We start from the raw sequence: 24,255 nt of genomic DNA on the forward strand, positions 1-24,255 counted from the left end.
GGAGGACGGAGGAGGAGGGAGGTAAAGTGGGACAGGGCGGAGCGGGGGGGCGGGGATGGGACACAGCGGAGAAAGTACCAGCAACGCCTTCCACTGACTGATTTGCACATTTCCATCACCTAAGCTTCTGGCGTCACCGCCAGGAATGGAAAATTAAAGACTCCTAACTCTGTAAGGTTCCGCCTCGATCCCAAGAAGACCATCCCACAGGACACGCGACGCTGATCCCTTCCTCACCTACCAGCCCCGGACGCTGCAGGGCCGGCTCCAGCGGCAAACTACAACCCCCCACTATGCACCGCGTGGGAGGCGGGGGCCAAGCCGAGGGAACGCGAGGGTGCTCCAAAGGTGCCTTGAGAAAAAAAAAAAAAAACATCACGTACATCTTTCGTCGCTTTCCCGCCTTCACACTGCTCTCAGCCTCAGGGGGATGCATCGTCTTTTTTAATGGACGGCTCATGCAGAGAAGCGTGTAAAGTCGTTTCTATCTTCAGGCACAGCAGAGGGCAGGCGTGACAACGGCTCGAGGGAGCGAGGTCCCCCGGGCCACGCGCGGGGCGGAGCCAGCGGAGGCGGGACTGGGACGCGGCCGGAAGTGTATGAGGAAAAGGGAGAAGCTTGAGTGGCTGCGGGCGTGCGCTTCCGGCCGGGGCGTCGACGTCGGCCGGCTGCGCAGGTTAGCGCTTCAGGGTCTTCGGCCGCTGCTGTACGCATCGTGCACGCCCCGAGGCGCGGAGTGTCGTCTCTTCTCGCCGTAGGCCGTGACGACATGAGCAGCAAAGAAGGTGGCGTCCTCAACGGCTTTGGGCGTTATTTATTTATCTCATCCAGCCTTTTGGTCGCGTTTTCCACTTCCCACCCCTTAAAGGTGCCCTCTCCCCGCGCAGGCTCCGGGAGGGGCGGCGGCCCTGGTGATTTCCCGGCCACATTGGCCCTGTTTGCGCCTCTGTTTTTAATCCTCGAGCCGTTTTTATCTTAGTTCGGTAATTGCCCCACCTTGTACCAGATCAAGGTACTTGTTGGGGGAGGCCTGGCTGAGCGTAAGGTTTGGGGGGGAGAAGGCAGGGTTGCTTTTCTGTCGTCTGCTGAGGAAGCCTCTGGGGCGAGGGCCTTGGGGGTGCCTGCTTTTAAAGGAAGGGAGGGGTTTGCCTGTGTCATGTTTTGTCAGCTCCTTGGCGATGGAAGAGCCTTGTCCAACCTTTTTCTCCTTCTCTACGTAAGGATCAGGAGGGTTCAGGAAAAGGAAGCATGACAATTTCCCACATAACCAGAGAAGAGAAGAGAAGGATGTTAATTCCTCTTCACCTGTGATGTTGGCCTTCAAATGTAAGTTCTCTTGTCATGTAAGCTGGCGAAGGGAAGAGAACTAAAGAGTTTGTAAGAAGGATCGATTAGTCATGTTATGCACGTGAAAACAGCCTCTGAGAATTTCCCCGGGGGCTTTGCCATAGTGCTGGCTCTGCCCTCAGAGTTGAGATTACAGACGTCTTGACTCTTTTTCCCATTACAGTTTCGCAGGTAAACATTAGTTAATTAACATCAGACGTGCCACGTAACTAAAAATTACTGTGGACCTTATAAATATATATACTCACCCCCCCCCCCGGGGTGTGTGTGTGTGTGTGTGTATCAGGTATATATGTGTATTTTCATTAGGTGTATGTTTAAAGTGTATATGTATCAGCTATGTGTGTGTGTGTGTGTGTATATATATATATATAAAACAGCTGTATATATACGTGTGTTTAATTTTTCAATTTTTAACGTGTATTGGTTTTGTTTTCCCAGCTAGACTTTTGAAGACAGGGCCTGTAGTTTTGTTTTGACGGCAGCACCTTGCAGAGAGTGGGAATCCGTGTACATGTAAATTGTACATGTACATGTGTTCATAGCTCCCCTTTTCTCAGTATATTAACTTGGGCAAGCTGTTGCAAAACTCAGCATAAAACAAAATGCACCTAACTCTTCTGCCCAGCATCCTATTTTTTTTTTGGCCATGCCGCATGGCACGCAGGATCTTATTTCCCTGACCAGGGATCGAACCCATGCCCCCCTGCCGTGGAAGTGTGGAGTCCTAACCACTGGACCACCAGGGAATTACTGCAGCACCCTGTTCTTTACAGTTTCTGTAGTTCAGGAATCCGAGAGGGGGCTTAGTTAGCTGTTGGTTCTAACGTGCAGCCATCTGAAGGCTTGAATTGGGTTGAAGGATCCACAGCTATCGGCAAGGTAGGCCTTCTGCCAACAGCCAGCTCTGGGTTCCTCTCCACGTGGACCCCTCCGTAGTACTGCTTGAGTGTCCTCGTGTTGTGGCATCTGGCTTCCCCCGGACCGAGGAAAAGAGACCACAATTCTCTTATGTCCTAATCTTGGACATCATACACTGTCACTTTTGCTACAGTTCTTTTGTTACCAATGAGGTAGTTTTAAACCTCTGCCTCATATTTAAGAGGAAGGGAATTAGGTTCCTCTTTTTGAAGGGAGGGGTATCAGGTGATTTGTGGACATATTTTAGAACTGCCACAGCACATACAGTGATCTTCAGGGGTGTAAGACAACTAGTTGTAATTGAGCAGAAAGCATATTGATAGAGCTATATACTCAGTGGAAAAACTATCGGTACACTGGGGCAAGTATTGGGTTGGCCAGAAAGTTCTTTTGGTTTTAAGTAACTATAAAAGGCATTTTTCAGTTTCACCAAGAACCTTATTGAGCAACGTATTCATTAACCGAACGAACGTTTTGGCCAAGCCAATATTCCCCACCGGTATGTTCTCACACACCCCATACTGAGCTGCTTGTTTCCAAGCATATTTTGCTGTTTTATGTTTCTACCTGCCTTTGTGCACATAGTTCTTTAAGCTTGGAATTGCTTCTAACTTGGTGCCCTGTTGCCCACCTGGTGTACTGTAGCTTTCTTCAAGACCCAGGTCAAGTAGCTTCTTCCCTTTGAAGCCTTTCGGATTTTCCTCCCAAGCAAACTTGGTGACAAACATTGCATTCATTGAACATCCATCCATTCAGTCAGGAGATATTTATTGAGCATCTATGTTCTGGCATGTGTTGATAGTGAACAAGAAAAATGTAGTTCCTGCTTTACTGAACCTTTTCTATATATTTATTATAGCATGATTACATTTAATTCTTTGTTTACATCTCTGTCTCATACTGGACTGAGCTCATTGAGGGTAGAAATTGCCTTAACTTTGTATTTATAGTATATAATTCACAGTGGTCATTAATGTAGTCAAAATAAATAGTGAATACATTTCATTGTCTTGAAATATTGGGCAAAATCCTAGCCTAAATATTATCTCAGTAATAAAAGACCAGATCTATTTAGGTCTTTGTCAACTACTAATTTGGTTCATAGTTAAGTCAGGTTCTGAATAAACCTTTGTATTCAGAATTCCTCTGTGGATTGCTCCCTATAGGACAGGCAACTTGCTAGGTCTTTGGAGTGACAGTGCTTCTAAAATAAAGTGGTTATTAAGATAAGTGAGTGGTTTATGGGTATTTCAACAACTAGAGCTTGAGAATTCAGAAAGTTGATGTTATTAAGGAGTTATAAACTTAATTTTATTTTATTTTTTTTTGGTTTTTTTTGCGGTACGCGGGCCTCTCACTGTTGTGGCCTCTCCCGTTGCGGAGCACAGGCTCCGGACGCACAGGCTCAGCGGCCATGGCTCACGGGCCCAGCCGCTCCACGGCATGTGGGATCTTCCCAGACCGGGGCACGAACCCGTGTCCCCTGCATCGGCAGGCAGACTCTCAACCACTGTGCCACCAGGAAAGCCCTATAAGCTTAATTTTAAAATTCCAGTTTATTTTTTGTAGATATTTTTATTGTATATGGTAAGGTGATTAAAAATAACTTTACATAACCTAGCGAGGTAGTTGAAAGTAGTTTTTGTAGGTAGTTATATGTGATAATTTTGTGGTAAAAGTCTCATGTTTATTAGAACAGATACTTGTTACAAAATACATGTCTCACTGTGAGCCTCTGAGTGGTAAAATCCAGCGAAGGCGTGCCTCTACTTAAAGAAAAAATACCTCGGTTAGTAGCAGTCTTTGATTTCCAAGTACTTTAAAAGTAAATAAGGTGGTTTCTCCAATATTGTTTGATAGGCTTCAAGTGCAGAATAAGCATGCTTATGTTCATAATAATGTGTTCTTAGCATTTCAACAGGAACTTGATGCAAGACATGACAAATACGAGAGACTTGTGAAACTTAGTCGGGATATAACTGTTGAAAGTAAAAGGACAATTTTTCTCCTCCACAGGATTACAAGGTGAGTAAATATCTTCAAAATTTGTCACAGTTGGATACAGTTTTATACGTGTTTTATATATATCGTATTTAATATATATCGTAAGTCAGTGGACAGTAACTAGCTGACTTTTTTTGAACACTGGGGTCAGAGGACGTTAGTAGCAGGTAGATTTTAAGAATAAACATTTTAATAAAAATAGGGACCAATTCTTATTCTCGGAACAGCTAGGGATTTATGTTCTGTTAAGGTCGTTCACCAAGATAGAGCTACTATTTGTGAAATATTAAATTTTTAATGGTTTACTAGCACCTGTTACATTAAAGCTTTCCTTGGATGATGTGTGCAGAAATTTTAATATTAGATAAATGTTATATTCTGCTTAACTTACTTTCCCATTCATTTTTCAGTTCATTGCGGTGTGGCTTTCTGCCTCACAAAATTGAAATTGCCCTTGTTACTTTCACATTGCTGAGTCTAGTACACACTCTTCTGCTTTTTTTCTGACTCACATTTTTGCAGCATGTGATAGTGTTGACTGCTTAATTCTTTGAAAGTTCCTCTACCTTCAGCTCTGTGACGTTCGTTCTCTAGGACTTTAATATTTTTCTAGGTAGGCTCTGTATATTTAATAGATTTCTTTGTTGCAAGTAAAAGAAGCCAGCTTAAAGTAGCCTAAATTAAGAGGAAGGGAGTGAATTAGAAAGAAGATTCAGGAGTATTTTATGAATGCAGTTGGGTATCTCCATCTCTTATCTTGGTTTGCTTCATATTCCATTTGACTAGCTTTCTTTGCTTCTCTGTTCTACATGGGGGTAGAAAGCACCCACCCTGCAACTCCCAAAGAGAGATTCTGGTTACATTACCAATTCCAAATGCCTTTAGAAGGATAGCAATGATTGACTTCCCACCATGTGTCTTTTAAGTATTTAAGAAAGACCAAATATAATTTATGAGCTTTTTATTATTAAAATATTATTGAAGTATTCTATTCAGTTATAACTTTTAAGGTAATTCTGAAATGCTTTAATTTTTATTCTACTAAGTGGAAGCAAATTTGCCATATATAGGTTTATTGGAATGTGGCACTGTTAACATTTTCTTTTTCATCCTTGACTCTAAAATTAGTTTTTGCTTGTTTTTTGAACCAGTTTTCACATAGCTTGTACACACTTGAGCTTGTATTATGGAAAGAAGCAACACTGATCTGGTTAGTTATGAATGCTTTTTTCCACTAGAAATTGCAGTTTTAAAACAATTGCTCTCAATTTTCAGCAGTTTAAAGAAATAGTAGAACTGTGACAGGAGAATTTAATATTTTAGAAAAAGCCATGTTATTGTGTACAGTCATCTTGTAAATATTTGTCCACCAAAAAATAATAAATATGCGTTATGGTAAACTTAGAAAATAGTAATCTTTAGAAAAATACAAAATGACAGAAAAGTAAAGATACCGAGTGAAAGAAGTCAGTGACAATACACTAGGATAGCCACTATCAATGAGCAGATTTCATATTTTATATTTTTTATCATAATTGTGTCCATATTATACATATATTTTGATTAGTAAACTGAGAAAATGGTAAGCTTCAGAAAAATTATAAACTACAGAAAGTAAAAATACTTTATGAGAGAAATCAGCTAGAGTACATAAAGATAACTACTGTTAATGAGCAGATTTCATATTTTAACTGTACTTTATTTTCTTTAATAGGTAGATATCTCTGCTAGTGAGCTTTGATAGTTTGGTCTTTTAAGGAATTTTTCCATTTCATCTCATAATGTTCTTTTATTATCCTTTAATTTCTGTAGAATCTGTTGTAATGTTCTCTCTCTCATTCCTGAATTTGTATCCTCTCTTTTTCCTGATCTGTCTGGCTAGAGGTTTATCAATTTTATTAATCTTAAAGGACTGCTGTTGATTTCATTGATATTCTGTATGTTTTGGTTTTCTGACACATTGATTTCTGTTATTTCCTTCTTTCTGCTTACTTGGGATTCATTTACTCCTTTTCTAAAGAGTTTCTTAAGACGGAAGCTGAGATCACAAAGAAGAAACTGAGATCATTTCTTCTTTTCTAATATAGGCATTTAGTGCTATAAATTTCCCTTTTATGGCTCTAAGTACACTTTAGCTACATTCCATGAATTCTGGTATGTTGTTTTTTCATTTTCATTCAGTTCAAAATGCTTTCTGATTTTCATTTTGATTTCATCTTTGACCCATTGGTTGTTTGGATGTTATTTTGTTTCCAAATATTTAGGAATTTTCCAAGCATATTTTTTATGATTTGAATTCTTGTAAATTTACTGAAGCTTGGTTTTGGCTCAGAATATGGTCTGTCTGGACCTTGTACACTTGAAAAGTATATGTATTCTGCTGTTGTTGGGTGTAGTGTCCTATAAATGTCAATTAAATTGGTTGATGATGTTGTTCAGTCATCTGTGTTATTACTGATTTTCTGTATACTTGTTCTACAATTATTGAGAGAGGTTCAAATCTCTTGATGATACTTGTGGATTTGTCTATTTCTTTTTGCCCTTTTATTAATTTTTGCTTGATGTATTTAAGCTCTTTTATTTGATGCATTAATATTGAGGATTGTTCTGTTCACTTGATGAATTGACCCTTTATTTTTATGATAGTATCCCTGGAAATATTCTTTGTTTTGAATTCTATTTTGTTAATACAGCTACTCTAGTTTTCTTTTGATTAGTGTTAACAGGGTATATCTTTATTTGTCCTTTTGCTTTTAACCTATTTGTGTCTATTTAAAGAGGATTTCTTGTCTTTCTTGCTTTTTTATCCATTTATCCATTTTATCCAGTCTCTGCCTTTTATGGAGGTGTTTAGACTGTTTACATTTAATGTGATTATTGATATGGTAGGAATTAAATTTATGATCCATTTTCCACTTTTTTGCCTTATTTTGGGTTGAATATATATTCTTTAAATTGGGGTATCATTGCTTTACAATGTTGTGAAGACTATTTTTTATAATTCCATTTTATCTTATTTGTTGGCTTATTAGCTGTACCTTTTTGTTTTATTTTTATAGTGGTTGTTTTATGGTTTATAATATATGACTTGTCACAGTCTGCTGTCCTTACTTTGCACAATACTGTGTTAATTGAAACTTGTGCATCTCAGAATCATGTCTGTCCTTTGCATGGTTCTGTGGTAACATTTACTTTGCAAATTGAGGTCATAATATTGATACGCACACTTTTCAGTTAATGTGATACTGTACAAGGTAAGGACAGCTTGCATATCACTTTGCCTATAGTATATGAACCCTATAATAGTATACTTCCTTTTCCATTTCACCTCTACAGGCTTGGCCTTTGTGCTACTTTAAAATATATGCTACTTCTATATTATTTATAATCCCCATAATACATTATTATTTTTACTTAAACAATATGTTTTTTTAAAAATTATATTTTTATATATATTTCCCATTTCTGGTGTCCTTTATTCCTTTATGTACAGATCCAGATTTTCATCTGGTATCATTTTCCTTTTGCCTAGAGAACTTCCTTTAATACTTTTTGTAGTGTCAGTCTGCCAGTGATGAATCAACTATTTCTGGTCTTGTGTGAGCTCTGTATATCATTTTGCTTGCTCACGTAGGGTGGTTCATTTTTCAGCCTTGGGTAGTTTCCTCACAAGTCTGCACTGATCAGAGTTCAGCTGAAGACTTGAGTGGGTCCCCTGTGTAGATCTCTAAAAACTCTGTGTGTAGTTTTCTCCTTTGTTACTCTGCCTTGCAAGTTTTAGCCATCTTTACCAACCTGAACTCCCACTTCCTCCCCCTCTGCTCAGGGAGACTCCCAGGGTCCACCTAAGTTTCTCATCCCTGCACTGTCACTGCACTGCAGGCAGTTAGATGGGACAGTCATAATAAGGCACATGTCCTTTTCTTCACCCTTCTCTCAGGGATCACTGTCCCATGCTGCCTGTTGCCCAACGTCTGAAAACCATTTTTTTTGTATATATGTATTTCTCTTTAGTTGTTTAGTTTTATGGTGGGATGATATATCCTGTCCATGTTACTCCATCCTGACTAAAAGTAGACGTCTCCAGATGTCATATTTTTATGAACATAATTTTTCTTGTAGTTATGGTCATATTATAAGTACAACTTTTTATACTTCTCTTTTCACTTAATATTATAGCATTTTTCCATGTTTTTATTTTTTAACCTTTTTTTAGTAAACTATAGTTGTAGTTTTGCGTTAGAAGTTTCCAGATACATAGGATATTTATTTAGCCCTATGTTAATTGATATGTAGATTATCTCAGTTTTTCACTATCAAAACATCTGACTGATGTTTTAAAAGTTCCCAATATCTTGATTACAGTGCTCCTTATATGGACGAAATACTGACTGAAGCAGAAATTAAATTGGATGGTGTCAGACAAAAGATATTGCAGGTAGCCCAGGAGCTCTCAGGAGAAGACATGCATCAGTTCCACAGAGCCATTACTACAGGTGAGTCTAGGTTCATTGTAGTGGTAACATTAAAAAAAAAAAAGTTCGTTACATGATTTATGTGCATTGCCTGAATTTTAATTGATGCTTGGTGAAACATTACTGGCTTTAAAAAATTAGAACTTCTGAATAGTAATGTAAAGGTAATCTAAAAATGCTTAATGGGCTTTATTTTTCTGTGTAGTGACAGTCATTGATAGATTTTAATAAAGTAACTGAGGACACAGACTTAATAGATGAACTTTATTCTTGAGTGAGTAGGGTGTATTCAGGCAGGGCATAACTCATTTCCCACTATGGGTATATCTCACTTGTGGCTCTAAGTTTCAGTCATAGTAAGTTCATGAAAGAGAATGTATCACTTAGCCAGGTGGACCAGAACATCTCATAGTGTGACTCCATACTGGGAAGTTTAGGGTAGTACTGGGTTTTTTTTTTGGGGGGGGTATGCAGGCCTGTCACTGTTGTGGCCTCTCCCGTTGTGGAGCACAGGCTCTGGACGCGCAGGCTCAGCGGCCATGGCTCACGGGCCCAGCCGCTCCGCAGCACGTGGGATCTTCCCGTATCGGGGCACGAACCTGTGTACCCTGCATCTGCAGGTGGACTCTCAACCACTGCGCCACCAGGGAAGCCCAGTACTGGGTTTTATATATTCATTTAAAATGTTTCATGGAGTACTGGATCTTGGTGATTATCACCATTTGGAAATTAGTTGGCACAAATGTTTAAGGTACTTGATCTGATCCTCTTCATCCTTTTCTTATTGTGAGTTCACTGTGAGGAGAGATAATGTATAATTCAGACATACCCTGAAATTTCCAGAAAGACAAAATCAAAGGCTGATGCATATTTATAGAAGTAAATGGAAGTTCTGTATTCCTTTTATCGAATAGCTGATTCCACTGAGCTCAGGTAAGTACAGTAGTAGGAAATGAGTTCATTTGGTACCTGGTCAATATATGTTCAGTTTTAGTCTGGTTATCATTTCAGCACTTGTTTTGCAGAAATGTCGACCTGTGGTTGTTGAAACGTGTTGATATTAGTAAGAGAAGGTGCCTGCGTGTATCGGTTAAAACTGGAGGCGTGTTATTATAAACTAAAGTGATAACACATTTCCATGAGGAGTCATTATAGTATATTCTGAAAGGGGGTACATTCCCATCCTCATCATTTATTATTTACTATCAGGGATTTATTTCATTTTCAAAATAATAGCACATATAATAAAAAAGATTTCATGAATTCAGTTTATGTTGCCACATGCAAGCACAGCCTTGCATGTGACAGATTTGGCAGGGTTGGGAGAGAAGATCAGAGATAATGGGAGAAAGAAGGGTGAAGTGAAAGCTGAAACAAGCCTCTAGAAGAAAACATACGAGTGTATCTTCGTGACCTTGTGGTAGGAAAGATTTTTTTTTTAATGACACAAAAAAGCATTAACTGCTAAAGGAAAATCGGATCAACAACTACTGAAGCCCGTGTGCCTAGAGCCCGTGCTCCGCAACAAGAGAAGCCACCGCAGTGAGAAGCCCACGCACCGCAACAAAGAGTAGCCCCCACTTGCCACAACTAGAGAAAGCCCACGTGCAGCAATGAAGACCCAATGCAGCCAAAAATAAATAAATTTATTATAAAAAAAAGGACCATAAAAGGTGAATAGGGGCCTTAAAAATGTGAATATTCAGATGACTGAATGTTCACTAAACGGTGTTCAGCATCATTATTCACTAGAGTAATGTAAAGTGAAACCACAGTGAGATACCATTCACTCACCAGCATGACTAAATCATAAATACTGCCTGTACCATTTAAAAAAACTTTGGTGGCAGTATCTAGCTGGGAACATGTCTACTATATGATTACTTCTGCGTATATACCCAAGAGGAGTGAGGCTTATGTCACCAAAAGACATGTGCAAGACACCTCATAACAGCTGTAATCACAATATCCTAAAAGTAAAAGATGACCCAAATGTCTGTCAACAGGAAAATGGGTACATTGTGGTGTAGTTGTACAATGTAGTACTACATAGCAGTAAAAAGTAACCGTATGCGACAGCAAATATGAATTTGACATTGTGTTGGGCAAGATAAGCAGACACAGAAGAGTATCTAACTGTATACTTCCATTTGTGTGACGTTCAAAAAGCACAGTTAATCTAGGGACACTGATCTTTGCTTTATTTGGCCCAGTCATTTATTTTGTAGGTCCTTCATGGATCAATGAGTAAAGTATAAGGAAAGGCTTTAAATAAGAGCAAGGACCATATGGATAATGACACTAAAAGAAACCTAGGAAGTCATACTTGGCTTTTAGAATAAAACAGAAATGGAGAAAAAGAGGCAAAGGGGACATTTCATTGAGTCAGTAGAGTGTTTCTTAAATCAGGAAGGAAGCACTACATTCTTGGAAAAAGTTTAGATAGGACGTTAGTAAAATGGGAGCAGTCTTTCTTCAGATATTCCCGGTTCACTATCATTGAGGATTGTTGTAAGCACCATATTCTGTTTAAGGCCTTTGTTTATGATTTGTAAGTTTTCTTTGAGATTACCTACCCATGAATTAAAAATTTAAGGATTCCCTGTGTCTCACTTTTCTGTAGGAAGTCTTTAAAATTAAGTGAGGTTCTTTAAATTGAAACAATAAAGATTTTTTTTCTTAAAGTTAAGGAATAAAGCAGTCAAAGAGGTGTCTGGGACTTAAAAATTTGCTGACAGATATTTTATTTGATAAAATACGGTTATTTATAATTAGAGTAGCATTAACAATGTGACGCTTATGAATAGCTTGCTGCTTGTAATTGTTAAATGCTTGTTTTGGTGTTACTCCAAATAGTTGTTCTTTTGACTTGAAGATAAAACAATTCTGGCATTGAACTAAAGGAGTTCTGTGCTTTTCCTCATTAAGAACAGTGCCAATGGCACGCAGAGCATGTCCCTAAGGGATACTTGTGTGAGCTCAAACATTGAGTGTCCTACTAATAATTGAACAACAACAAAAAGCTAGGTCTGTTTTCTACACATTTCTTATCAGAGTGGGTTACAGATTGTCCCAAGGGATGGTTAAACAAATGACAGATAATTAGTTACTTGAAATAAGTCACTTAAAACTTTTTCTCGTGCCCTGTCATGTTTTTGGTTTTTTTTTTTTTTTCTCGTTGAAAAATTAACAGTTGGGGGAAATGTCCTCCATCTCAAAGAAAAAAATATTTCTTCCTTTTTTTGGTTTAGTTTATATCACTGTGATAATACTAAAAATTGTCATTTAATTTTGAGACATTCAGGTGCGCAAAACTCAGTTCAGACCCTAACTAATATTTTAATTCTCTCATCTGAGAATGTGAATGATGGGTTAAGTGAGTGTTTTAGGCCAGTTACAGATATTTTTTTAAAGCCATTGTTCTTTATATATTAAATATTTATATTTATATAACCTTTGCAGTATCCCTAAATCATAAATATTATTTTTACCACTTCATAAGTGGGGAAATTGAGACTCACAGGAGTTAAGCAACTTGTCCATGGTCATAAGCTAGTAAGTGGTACGATTGCTTTCTTATTATATGGATTTAATTTACCTGTAGACTTCAGAACCTAACCCTGAGTAAAGGCTTTATCTTGCTTAAATTTCTCTTTGCTTAAATATGAAGGTGTTTCTTAAAAACCCAGCACACATAGCTCTTGTGTTGCTCTTTTTAATTTTCCATAGCACTTAACACGTTTTGACTTACTCTGTAATCGCCATATTTATTATGTTTCTTTCTTTATTATTTCTTTTTCCTCTACTAGAATGTGGACTTGACAAGTCTCTACAAAAGTTTTTTACTATTAACTGATGTATCCCAGACACTTAATAGTTGTTTGATAAATGTTGACAGAATGAAGAGCAGAAGTATTTTAAAAGGGCTTTTTTTGTTGTTCAATCAAATCTTTTATTTGATGATTTGCTTTTGCGAATTTTTGTTTGACTATTTTTTGTTCCTTCTAAAAGGAAGCATATTTCCAGGGGCTGTTACTTAGACATAAGTGCAGAAATAGGATCAATGTTAATATTTAGGGGCGTGCTAAAGCTCATTATATCAGTACAGAGAAATTTGATATCATTTCAGCATAGTAGCAAAATTGAGAAGGCTCACTGAAAAAATGAACTAGGACATGAAGATCTGTAAGCCTTTGGAATTTAGTGAGGGGAGAGATATAGCTAAACACTGAATTTTTCTGTTTGTAAGTGAGATTAAGTCGTCAGTAGAGATGTTAGTTCAGGTAAAGCTAAGTACTGGAACAAATGAATAAACCTGTGAAATTTTGGTGGCTTAACAAAATAGAAATCGTTTCTTTCTCATTTAAAGTTCCGGCTTTGTGATGGTGTCTTGAGTGTGCTCTTCGCACTTAGTCATTCAGAGCCCCAGGATCTTGGGGCTCTGCTACTACCAGTACGTGGTTTCCAAGATCAGTCAGGACATCAGCATACAACTGGCAGGTTGTGGAAGAGAGGAGTGCAGGGTCATGCCTGAGGTTTTTATGGGCCAGCCCTCCAAGTGGCATCGACCACTTCTGTCCACATTTTATTGGCCAGTCCACACCTGATTTCAAGGGAGAATGGGGAATATGGTCTCTGTGCCAAAGACAATGAAATATGTTTGATGAATAGTTAATTTTTCTCTGCCCACTACAGTAGTTTGGTGTCCATTTGGTTTAGTGGGAAATCCAGGCATATGCATGTTGATGGATGTAAATTTTTTTCTGAATTTTTTCTTTTTTTTTTTTGCGGTATGCGGGCCCCTTACTGTTGTGGCCTCTCCTGCTGCGGAGCACAGGCTCTGGACGCGCAGGCTCAGTGGCCATGGCTCACAGGCCCAGCCACTGCGCGGCATGTGGGATCTTCCTGGACCGGGGCGTGAACCCGTGTCCCCTGCATCGGCAGGCGGACTCTCAACCACTGCGCCACCAGGGAAGCCCCTAAAAAAGTTTTAAATACTATCGAACAAAAATTAATGCCCATCATTCTTATTTTAATAATTCCCACCTCAGTTTAATTCAGTAGTTACAGAGGGCCCTTGTACCAGACACTGACATTATTTTATATAAGTCCTACAATGTAGGTAGATGTTTGTACTTTACAGACGAGGAAATTGAAGTGCAGTAACTTAATAGACTTCCTGGTTTGGCCAGCTGGTTGAGTGCAGATGTTATTTGTTAAGGGAGGAAATGGAAGACAGAATGGGTTTTGGATGTGATTGGTGTGGCATGCAAGCAGCTTCCTAATAGCAATTGAATATATTGGTTTTGAGAACTCAGGGTACGGTTGTAGCCTTGAAGGCTTCAGCTTATAAGCTAGAGTTGAAGTTATAGACATGGATAAAATGGTCCGGAGAGAGTGTAGAGTGAGAAGAAAGCCGAAGACTGGGTCCTCCGGACCTAAACCAAAGGGAATAGAATGGAATCTTTGATGGAATAGGATCCCTGAGGAATCAGGAGAGCGTGGGTTCTGTAGCATAGGTAAATTGACAAGCCTTGTATGCGATGAAGGCCACCGCTTTGGAGATTGGCATTTCAGGAGGGGTGTAGAGGCCGGCAGGGGAGGACATTCTTGGTCAGAAACCTCTGTCTTCCAGTCACGTGCTGAGAACGGGCAGGAGGTAGAACAGTAGTTTGGAATTCATGGGGGCCTGGAGATACAAGAATGACTCCAAGGGAGTGGGGGTGGGAACTTAACCAGCAGCATTTAATAGTTATTACTAATGATTTTGGAAAGTTTACCTGATCGATAAATGTGATTGGAATGAATGAGGTAGGAAGTTAGATTCATTCCTGGCTAGCATTTTGCTAGTTAGTTGTAGCACGATAACAGTGGGAGAAGTTGGGCAAGATATTCAGCTTGACACACTATTATGACCATTTTGGTTGTTAAAACATACTTTTGTGTCTGTTGATAAGTAGTATGTTATTAACTGTGATTAGTCAAATTAATTAATAATACAGATTTCAGCATATCTGATTTATCTCAAAAGCCAAGCATACACTGTGATTCCAAGATGCTGTATTAGTTTGCTGGCACTGCCACAGACTGGGTGGCTTAAGCAACAGAAGTTTATTTTCTCCCAGTTCCGGAGGCTTGAGGTCCGAGGTCAAGGTGTCGGCAGCGTTGGCTTTTCTGAGGCCTCTCTCTCTAGCCTAAAGATGGCCGCCCCAGTGTCTTCACGTGGTCTTCCCTCTGGGCATCCCTGGTGTCTGGGGTGTCCTAATCTGTTCTTATCCAGACACCAGTCAGGTTGGATTCAGGCCCACCCTAATGTTCCTGTTTTAACTTAATCACCTTTAGAGGCCCTGTCTCCAAATATAGTCACATTCTGAGGTACTAGGAGTTAGGGCTTCAACATACGGCTTTTAGGAGGGCATAATTCAGCCCGTGACATACTTTTTGGTTTGTGCACTACAGCTAGGGCACAGGCTGCAGATAATACATTATTTTGGGTGGGGAGTTGCTTTTTTTTTTTTTTAACGTCTTTATTGGAGTATAATTGCTTTGCAATGGTGTGTTAGTTTCTACTTTATAACAAAGTGAATCAGTTATACATATACGTATGTCCCCATATGTCTTCCCTCTTGCGTCTCCCTCCCTCCCACCCTCCCTATCCCACCCCTCTAGGTGGTCACAAAGCACCGAGCTGATCTCCCTGTGCTATGCGGCTGCTTCCCACTAGCTATCTGTTTTACATTTGGTAGTGTATATATGTCCATGCCACTCTCTCACTTCGTCCCAGCTTACCCTTCCCCCTCCCCGTGTCCTCAAGTCCATTCTGTAGTAGGTCTGTGTCTTTATTCCTGTCTTGCCCCTAGGTTCTTCACGACCTTTTTTTTTTTTCTTAGATTCCATATACATGTGTTAGCATGCGGTATTTGTTTTTCTCTTTCTGACTTACTTCACTCTGTATGACAGACTCTAGGTCCATCCTGGGGAGTTGCTTTAAGTCAAGTCCAGGAGTGGAGTGGGGTGGGTTTGTGTGGTGCAGCTGAGCTGTGCCCCCAAATAAGTGCCCTGTGGGGAGAAGCAAACAGTATTTGGGAGGTCTCCTGGGACCAGGGATATAAACAAGTCTTTCACACGAGCACATTCCCTCAGGTTGCAGTTAACAGGCTTTGAGGTGGGTTCAGGGAGCTCTGCTTTGTTTGAGACACCCCCCTTGGAGGAGAGGGTAGCGACTGTCTCTGCACGTAGGAAAGAGGTCTGGGGAGGGCGCTCTGCCCTGGGTCTTACTGAACGACCAAAGGACAGCACACACGCCCAACAAGTGACATCACGAACCTCCTTTTCTCTTCTCTTTCTACTCTCTTCATCCCCCAGTGGTTAGAGGAGAGAGGATGATGAGAACAGAGATTTGTTGAACGGTGGGGAGAGTTGGAAGCTGAAATGGAGGCAGGCCTGTGAATCCCCACGTGGCAGGATCAGTCACCTAGTGACTGTCATTTAATGGAAGAAGTCATGCGAAGTTTGATGATGTTCCCAGTATCAAATCATGGCTCAGTCAGGGGCATCGTTTAGCTGCGGAAAGACAAATCAAACGAAAGATACTTCCAACAACATCTAAAAATCAAGAAATGATTTGAGAATTAGCAGAATGATTTGATGGATAATTTATGCTGTATCTTAAATCACTTGGGAAGCAGGTTTCATAATAAAGGTAATTTGATATCATAAGGGAATAGAAGAATATATTTAAAATGCTAGATTTATGTTGATTTATGTAATAATTTATATTCCTGTTAAAATATTTTGAATATCACTCCAAGGGACAGGGGAGCTGACGGTGCTGACCAGAACTGTTCCAGGGATGACTCTGTAGCGACTGAGACAGGAACAGTGTGGTCCTCTTCCCAGGATCCCAGAGTCAGCTCGGGGGGATTTAGAAGATCCCCAGGTGGCTATTAAGTTTTCTACTCATTCAGGTTTGCTTTTAACAGGTAAAATTTACTGAGTGAGGTGAAGCAGAAGAGACTTTGCTGCCGTACAGACCTGGGCTTCTGTGTTTGCTGTGATATTCCTTAGATCTGTAACCTTGGAACGTGCGGCCTCTTTCAGTTTCAGCTTTCTCAGCCTGTAACTCGGGAACAGTAACAGCTGCCTCGTGGACTGCTTTGAAAATTAAATGGAATATGTTCGTGGAAAGCATTTCTTAGTCTGGGACATAGCTGTTAACAAAAGTTTGTTCTCTTCCCTCTGGAATTTAGCAGAATTAATCTGTAAGAGTATGCTAAATTCTAAAATTTGTTTTCATGTTAGATAAAAACTCAGGAATACTGATTTGCCCAACATACACTCTTTGGTGCTAAAGTAAAAGCCTTGCTCAGACAAAGTCCAAATTAGACAAAATCCAAAGTAGTGGAATTGCATTTGTTTTACTATTGGTAGTATAATTGCACACACTTATTTTCTATGTACGAGTTATGTGTTTGAGGGTACAGTTTTTAGCAGAGTGGGCTGTGAATCAAACCTAGACATGATTATACTTTTACATTTCAGTGATCTGGTAAAGCTCACTTCTGCAGAAATTCAGGTGGTATTCTTACAAATAGTTATAAATGCAGTTTTAAAAATTGAGATATAATTTACATGTCATAAAATTGACCCTTTTAAACTGTACAGTTCCGTGGTTTCTAATATAACCACAAGGTTGTACTGCTGTCATCACTGGATAATTCCAGAATATTTTCATCACCCCAACCAGAAACCCCTTACCCATTAGCAGTCACTCCCCAGCTCCCTTCCCCCACCCCAAGGCAGCTACTAAGCTGCTTTCTGTCTCCATGGATTTGCCTGTTCTAGACATCTCGTAGAAACAGGAGTGTGCAATGAGCGGCCTATTGTGACTGGATTCTTTCACTTAGAATAATGTTTCAAGGTTCATCTGTGTCATAGCATCTGTCAGCACTTTACTCCTTTTTATGGCTGAATAATATTTTATTGTACATATGTACCATTTTGTTTATGCATTCGTCAGTTGATGGACATTTGGGTTGTTTCTACTTGGCTAAAAATAACACTGCTGTGAACGTTCGTACAAGTCTGTGTGTGAACATACGGTTTCAGTTCAGTTCTCTTGGGTATATACCTAGGAGTGGAATTGCTGGGTCAAATGTCAGATAGTATTCTAAAACACTAGAAGCCTGGGAAGAAAGTTGAGACTTGTAGATCGAATTTATGATGAAACCTCTGTATGGTTTTCTGTGGAGTTTTGGATGGGATATATACCGCTTAAATATTATAAGAATAAGTAAAAATAATCAGAAGCCTTTAATTGGGTTTCCTTGTATATGTTCTAATAGGAGAAGAAGGAGAAAAATAACAAATTACATAAAACCAGTCTACAAACTTCTGTCTTACTGGCAGCTGATTTTGTAAATAATTCTAATTGGATTTCATCCAAGCAGAAGCAGAAGCAGAAGGGGAAGCCATTGTTTGATGGAATATGGCAGTAGATTGAAAATTTTCACCTTGGGGATTATTCACTGAAAATAGCGGATGTCCTTTTCATCAAGTTGAAACATAACTTGTTTAAACATCCTTTTACCTAGATGTGACCAAAAATGCTTTCGGTGTTTGGGGCCAGATGTCGTTGAACTTTCTCTATGGTATATACTGAAACCTAATTTCTATGGAGTAGAAATGGCACCGTCATGTCTGGGGTAACTTAATCAAACACATCCCAAGGACAACTTAACTAATGACTTTAGATATACTGGAAAACGTAATATTTGACAGCCACCCCCCTTAATAGAGATTGATATACAAACAGATGAATTTTGAGGGCTCTTGTCCGCATCTTCTTTTTTCCCCTATAAAAAATAAACTAGATAACCATAAGACCTCTGATTCTGAGCTTCGTCAGTTTGAACTCCAATCTTGTAAAAATATGCCTTTCTTAGTGGACTTAAATCCAAAGTACTATAAATAAAGGACAATTAGATAGTTCTGAACATTTGAATACCAAATTTTAGAATAGTTTTGGCAAAGCACCTAGAGTTTCATAAAGCTAATGAGGAGGAACAGGGAGAGATTATTTTAAGCAATTTACTAAGCATTTGAATCTCTTCTGTATGTGAAGTGCTGTCTTTGGGAATGGAGGAAGGAGGAAAGGTGTAACAAAAGGATGATTCTTGCCTTCACAGTTCCAGGGTGCAACATTGGTGATCATACAGCTTTTATAATACAGAGGTTCTGAAACATTTAATTGTAGTATAAGCTTTATGTAGTGGGTTTGAAGAAATGAGTGCTGCCTTGATTGGAGTGTATCAAAACGTTTAAACTTTTTTTTACAGGTAGAAGAAGATTTGAGAGAGGGCAACATAGGCTAGGCACAGACTAGCACAGAATCACGAAAGAATACAGTATCAGAGACTAGAGAATAAGGTGAACGAAGCATGGAGAAAAGCTGACCTAGGGATTTAGTGGGGAAAAAAGTGAGAAAAAGTGAATATGTTTTATATAGAGTTGAATGTAAGGAAGCAGGCAAGGTGGGAAGGGCTTGAGCTTTTGAATTATAGAAATGTTTTTTCACCACTCCTTATGTGACCTGGGTGAATTTCTGAATTCCTTAGAGCCCCAATTTGTTCATCCATAAAGGAAGGATAGTATAACCTTGGCTACATAAGGTTATAATGAGCGTTAAAAAGATGGATGTAAAGTATCAGATACATTGTCTTACATATAATTGGTAGTACCTAAGTCAGACTTAAGTACTACCAATATTTTATTTATATATTTTAAGAAATCTTGTTGGGGGCTGCTGAGTATATACCCCAAAGAATTGAAAGCAGGGACTCGAGCAGATATTTGCACACCCATGTTCATAGCAGCATTAGTTACCATACCCAAAAAGTAGAAGCAACCCAAGTGTCCATCAGCAGATGAATGGATAAACCCAGTGTGGTCTATTCATGCAGTGGAGTATTATTCAGCCTTATAAAGGAAGGGAATTCTGACACATGCTGCAACATGGATAAATGCTCAGTGAAATAAGCCAGTCACAAAGGGACAAATACCATATGGTTCCATTTATATGAGGTCCCCAGAGGAGTTCAATCCATAGAGACAAAGTAGAATGCTGGCTGTTAGAGGCTGAGGGGCAGGGAATGAGAAGTTATTTAATGGGAATAGAGATTCAGTTTTGTTTTTGTTTATTTGTGTCTTTTGGGGCCACACCGCGCGGCTCGTGGGATCTTAGTTCCCTGACCAGGGATCGAACCCGTGCCCTCAGCAGTGAAAGCACGGAGTCCTAACCACTGGACCGCCAGGGAATTCCCGAGATTCAGTTTTGTAAGATAAAAAGAGTTCTGGAGATAGATGGTGGTTTTGGTTGCACAACGGTGTCAGTGAACCTAATGCGACACATCTGTACACTTAAAAAATGGCTAAAATGGTAAATTTTATGTTCTTTACCCTATTTGGTGAATTTAATATTTTTCATGTGCATTTATTCATGAGACTGCAAACATTTTAGCAGCATCATTCAGGAGTGCTTTGTTGCAGAAGCAAATGGCATTCCTGTTTGCCATATAATTTAGTTTCACTAAGGTGGATTTTTTTTGCCATTTCAATAGGAAGAATAGTTCATACCAATCTAAATCTGAAAAGTACCACGGAGATCGTGGTGTCTAGTACTTTTGTTTTATAGTTGAGGCATAGTCCTGGAAGTTGGTTGTACTTAGTTGATTTTATTAACTACAAATCATTTAAAAAAATATATTCATTAAAATGATTTTCCATGTTTTGAATTGGCTCATGTGGGTAAAACAATTCTACAGCTAATGAATTCAGCCAGATATCTTTTTCCATTCACAAAGAAGTGATGTTTCACCAATATGCTCTCCTGTAGTTAGCATCTTTGTTAAATAAAGTTCATTCAGAATCAGGAATAGTATTAAAAATACTATCTTGCTTTTTCACTGCTTGTTTTCTTTTTAAAAATTCTTTCTCTTCCATTGCTGAACTTTGAAACTTGAAATTATTTCTTTTTAATTATGCAGGGCATTTCAACTCTGTTGTCCCTGCCCTAAGCTGAGCTCCATTTCTCCCCTTGCACATCAAACACTCCTTAAAGGACTCTGTTAAGCAAAGGTACATCTACTCTGGGATACTTTTCTTTTCTTTTTTTTTTTTTTTTTTTTACCGGAACGCGGGCCTCTCACTGTTGTGGCCTCTCCTATTGCGGAGCACAGGCTCCGGATGCACAGGCTCCGGACGCGCAGGCTCAGCGGCCATGACTCATGGGCCCAGCCGCTCCGCGGCATGTGAGATCTTCCCAGACCGTGGCACGAACCCGTGTCCCCTGCATCGGCAGGTGGACTCTCAACCACTGTGCCACCAGGGAAGCCCTTTTTTTCTTTTTTTTTAGTGTAGTTTTTAGCACTTGTTATAATTGGTGGACTTGTTTTTCAGTCTAGTTGCATTCTTCTTTCCTTCTTTTGATTACATTTAAAATTTTTTTTAAAATTATTTTAATAACTATTTTATGTTATTTCATTTAATTTTAGTTTATCTTTTCCTTTTTTTCTCCCTTTTATTCTGAGCCATGTGGATAACAGGGATATTGGGATACTTTTCTTAAACATTGTGGGATAGGTCCTGGAATTTAAGTCTTTCCTTGAATGCAATCAAATTCTTAGACATAGTTTTTCCCCAGTGATCTCTGTAAGCAGAATAGCACAGTATAACAGTACTCCCACTAGAATGGTTTAAACCAGCTTGCTTAGAGAGCTGAGGTAATAAGAATCCTTTTGATGTTGTTTTAAGTTGCAGGTTTTTCCTGTTTCCCACTGTCTTTATTTATAATCATAGTGTATATATTATGTTTTAATTTTTACTTATTTCTTTATTATATTTTGGGTTTTTTCCAAAATGGTCATTTTCTTATTTATTAAATGTCCCTATGAAACATAATTTAAAATTACTAAATAGTTTTTCAAAAATGGATCTGCCTTATATAATTATGTTTTTGTGCCTGTTACATTAGGAACAAGGGATAAGCAGTGAACAAGGTAGTCATCATATTGCCCTCCTAGCAAGGGATAGAAATGGATGGTAGATAAGGAATTCTATGTTAATTTTTTAATACTTTAAAAATTTTTATTTTATTTTATTTTATTTATTTATTTCGGCTGCGCTGGGTCTTAGTTTGGCACAGGGGCTCTTAGTTTCGGCATGTGGGATCCAGTTCCCTGAACCCGGGCCCCCTGCATTGGGAGTGCAGTCTTAACCACTGGACCACCAGGGAAGTCTTGGAATTTTACATTATTTAAATGCAACTTTGACCTAAATGTCCATCGACATTTAGATGAATGGGTAAAGAAGATGTGGCACATATATACAATGGAGTATTACTCGGCCATAAAAAGAAATGAAATTGAGTTATTTGTAGTGAGGTGGATGGACCTAGAGTCTGTCATACAGAGTGAAGTAAGTCAGAAAAACAAATACCATATGCTAACGCATATATATGGAATCTAAAAAAAAAACTGGTACTGATAAACCTAGTGGCAGGGCAGGAGTAAAGATGTAGACATAGAGAATGGACTTGAGGACACGGGGAGAGGGAAGGATAAGCTGGGACGAAGCTTGGACATGGACATATATACACTACCAAATGTGACATGGCATGGAGTGCCATGGACATATATACACTACCAAATGTGAAATAGATAGCTAGTGCGAAGCAGCTGCATAGCACATGGAGATCAGCTCAGTGCTTTGTGACCACCTAGAGGGGTGGAATAGGGAGGGTGGGAGGGAGACGCAAGAGGGAGGGGATATGGGGATACATGTATGCATATGGCTGATTCACTTTGTTGTACAGCAGAAACTAACACAGTATTGTGAAGCAATTATACTCCAATAAAGATGTATTTAAAATAAATAAATAAATACAACTTTGATTAGTGCCTCAAAGTAAAGGCACATTGTACTAGGAAAACATATAATAAGGGCTTGACTTAGAATGGGATGGTGTCAGACAGTTTCTTCAAAGGTTCTGTTTGATGGAATGTGAAAGGTTTAGTAGTAATTAATCAGGTGAAAGAGGGAGGAGGGCATGGAGGGAAGGCTGAGGGCCAGCAAACGAAACCCCTTGAAATCAGAGAAGGTGCAGTGTGCGTGTGGAATGAAAAAGGGAAAGCACGGAGAGTCAAGGAGAGGAGACAGGTGTGTGCCTTGTGTGCGCACTTAGGTTATGTGAGCACTCTGCCTCACCAGACATGCCGTTCCACTGTTTGACGTCAGGGTTCTCCAGAGAAACCGAACCAACAGGAGTCATGGGGGTGGGGGAGGGAGTGGGATAGGTAGGAAGTAACTTATTTGAAGGAATTGGCTCACATGATTTGGGGGCTAGGAAGTATGAAATGTGTAGAGCAGGCCAGCAGGCTGGAATTTCATGGAAGAGTTGATGTTGCAGTCTTGAGTCTGAAGTCTGCAGGCTGGAGGCTCAGGCAGGGTGTCTTCGTGGCAGTTTTCCCAACCGGTTTCTTGGTTGGGAAGCCTCATTCTTTGTTCTTAAGGCCTTCAGTTGATGGGATGAGTGTCTCTCCCCGCCCCACCCCATTATGGAGGGTCATCTGCTTTACTCTGAGTCTGTTGATTTAAGTGTTAATCAATCTAGAAAATACTTTCACAGCCACATTTAGACAGGTGTTTGACAGAACAGCTGGGCACCATAGCTAGCCAAATGGACCGTCACACATAGTGTTACCATGAGAGAATAGATGAGAGACGGGTTCAGTTTAAGTGATACCCTCACTTCTGACTGATTTCTTCTGCCTTGAACTACACACTGGAATTTGCACTTTGTCTGTCAAATCAGCTTGAGATTATAGGTATATAGATACGGCCATCCTCCATCTGTGGGTACACTGGCTTATACCCATTAATCTTGATAATTAATGTTCACATGATGAAATCATCGAGCCTCACCATGAAGCCCTGGGAAAGCTTGTGTACACCACCTTCAACTGATAGAACCTTAGTTTTTATGCTCTCTCCCCCATCAATTACCACATGTATGACAAGAACCTTGATATTTGATTCCAGCATTTAAAACACTACTATTTTTGCTCGACGTGGCTATGAAGTATAAGCCAACTGTAGGAACTTGGGGGCAGGATTATGCCTAGAAATATTGAAGAAGTAGTGTTTTGTATTAACTGTAGGAAAATTCATATTATAGAGTACATACAAGCCTTGTACTGTTGTTAATTTAAAGGATATTTATATGGGTTTACATACCCACCTTTGAAATGTATAACTACGTGAGTTATAACTTGACCATAGCGTGAGTTGAGGCTGATGATGGTTGGTGGAGGGTGAAATTAAGCAGGTGTTTATAAACCACGTTAATGGTTTTGCTCCGTATTCGGAGAGCCATGGAAAGCTATTGAGGCTTTAAGTGGGGGAGTGACGTGGTCATAGTTATTAAAAAGGCAAACAGTCTGTGGTGTGAGAG

The 24,255-nt window shown here is 39.4% G+C and overlaps 1 protein-coding gene across 5 annotated transcripts in view; it reads left to right on the forward strand.

The window, feature by feature from the left end:
* Positions 1-628: 628 nt before the first annotated feature.
* Positions 629-24,255, forward strand: part of TSNAX (translin associated factor X) — a 51,047-nt gene continuing 27,420 nt past the window's right edge. For 3 of the 5 annotated variants that reach the window (XR_009535985.1, XM_060125797.1, XM_060125794.1), the window contains exons 1-4: positions 629-785; positions 1,222-1,326; positions 4,179-4,293; positions 8,638-8,768. Coding sequence is in view for 4 of the 5 variants with exons in the window: in XM_060125797.1 (XP_059981780.1) it covers positions 770-785; positions 1,222-1,326; positions 4,179-4,293; positions 8,638-8,768 (367 nt within the window). In the remaining variant the exon portion in view is untranslated. Of the gene's footprint in view, positions 786-870; positions 1,013-1,221; positions 1,327-4,178; positions 4,294-8,637; positions 8,769-24,255 lie in introns of those variants that run through there. The other 2 variants (XM_060125795.1, XM_060125796.1) reach the window with 2 other exon arrangements.

The sequence above is a fragment of the Lagenorhynchus albirostris genome, chromosome 16 (genome assembly GCF_949774975.1).
Source record: "Lagenorhynchus albirostris chromosome 16, mLagAlb1.1, whole genome shotgun sequence".
Taxonomy (NCBI): Eukaryota; Metazoa; Chordata; class Mammalia; order Artiodactyla; family Delphinidae; genus Lagenorhynchus; species Lagenorhynchus albirostris.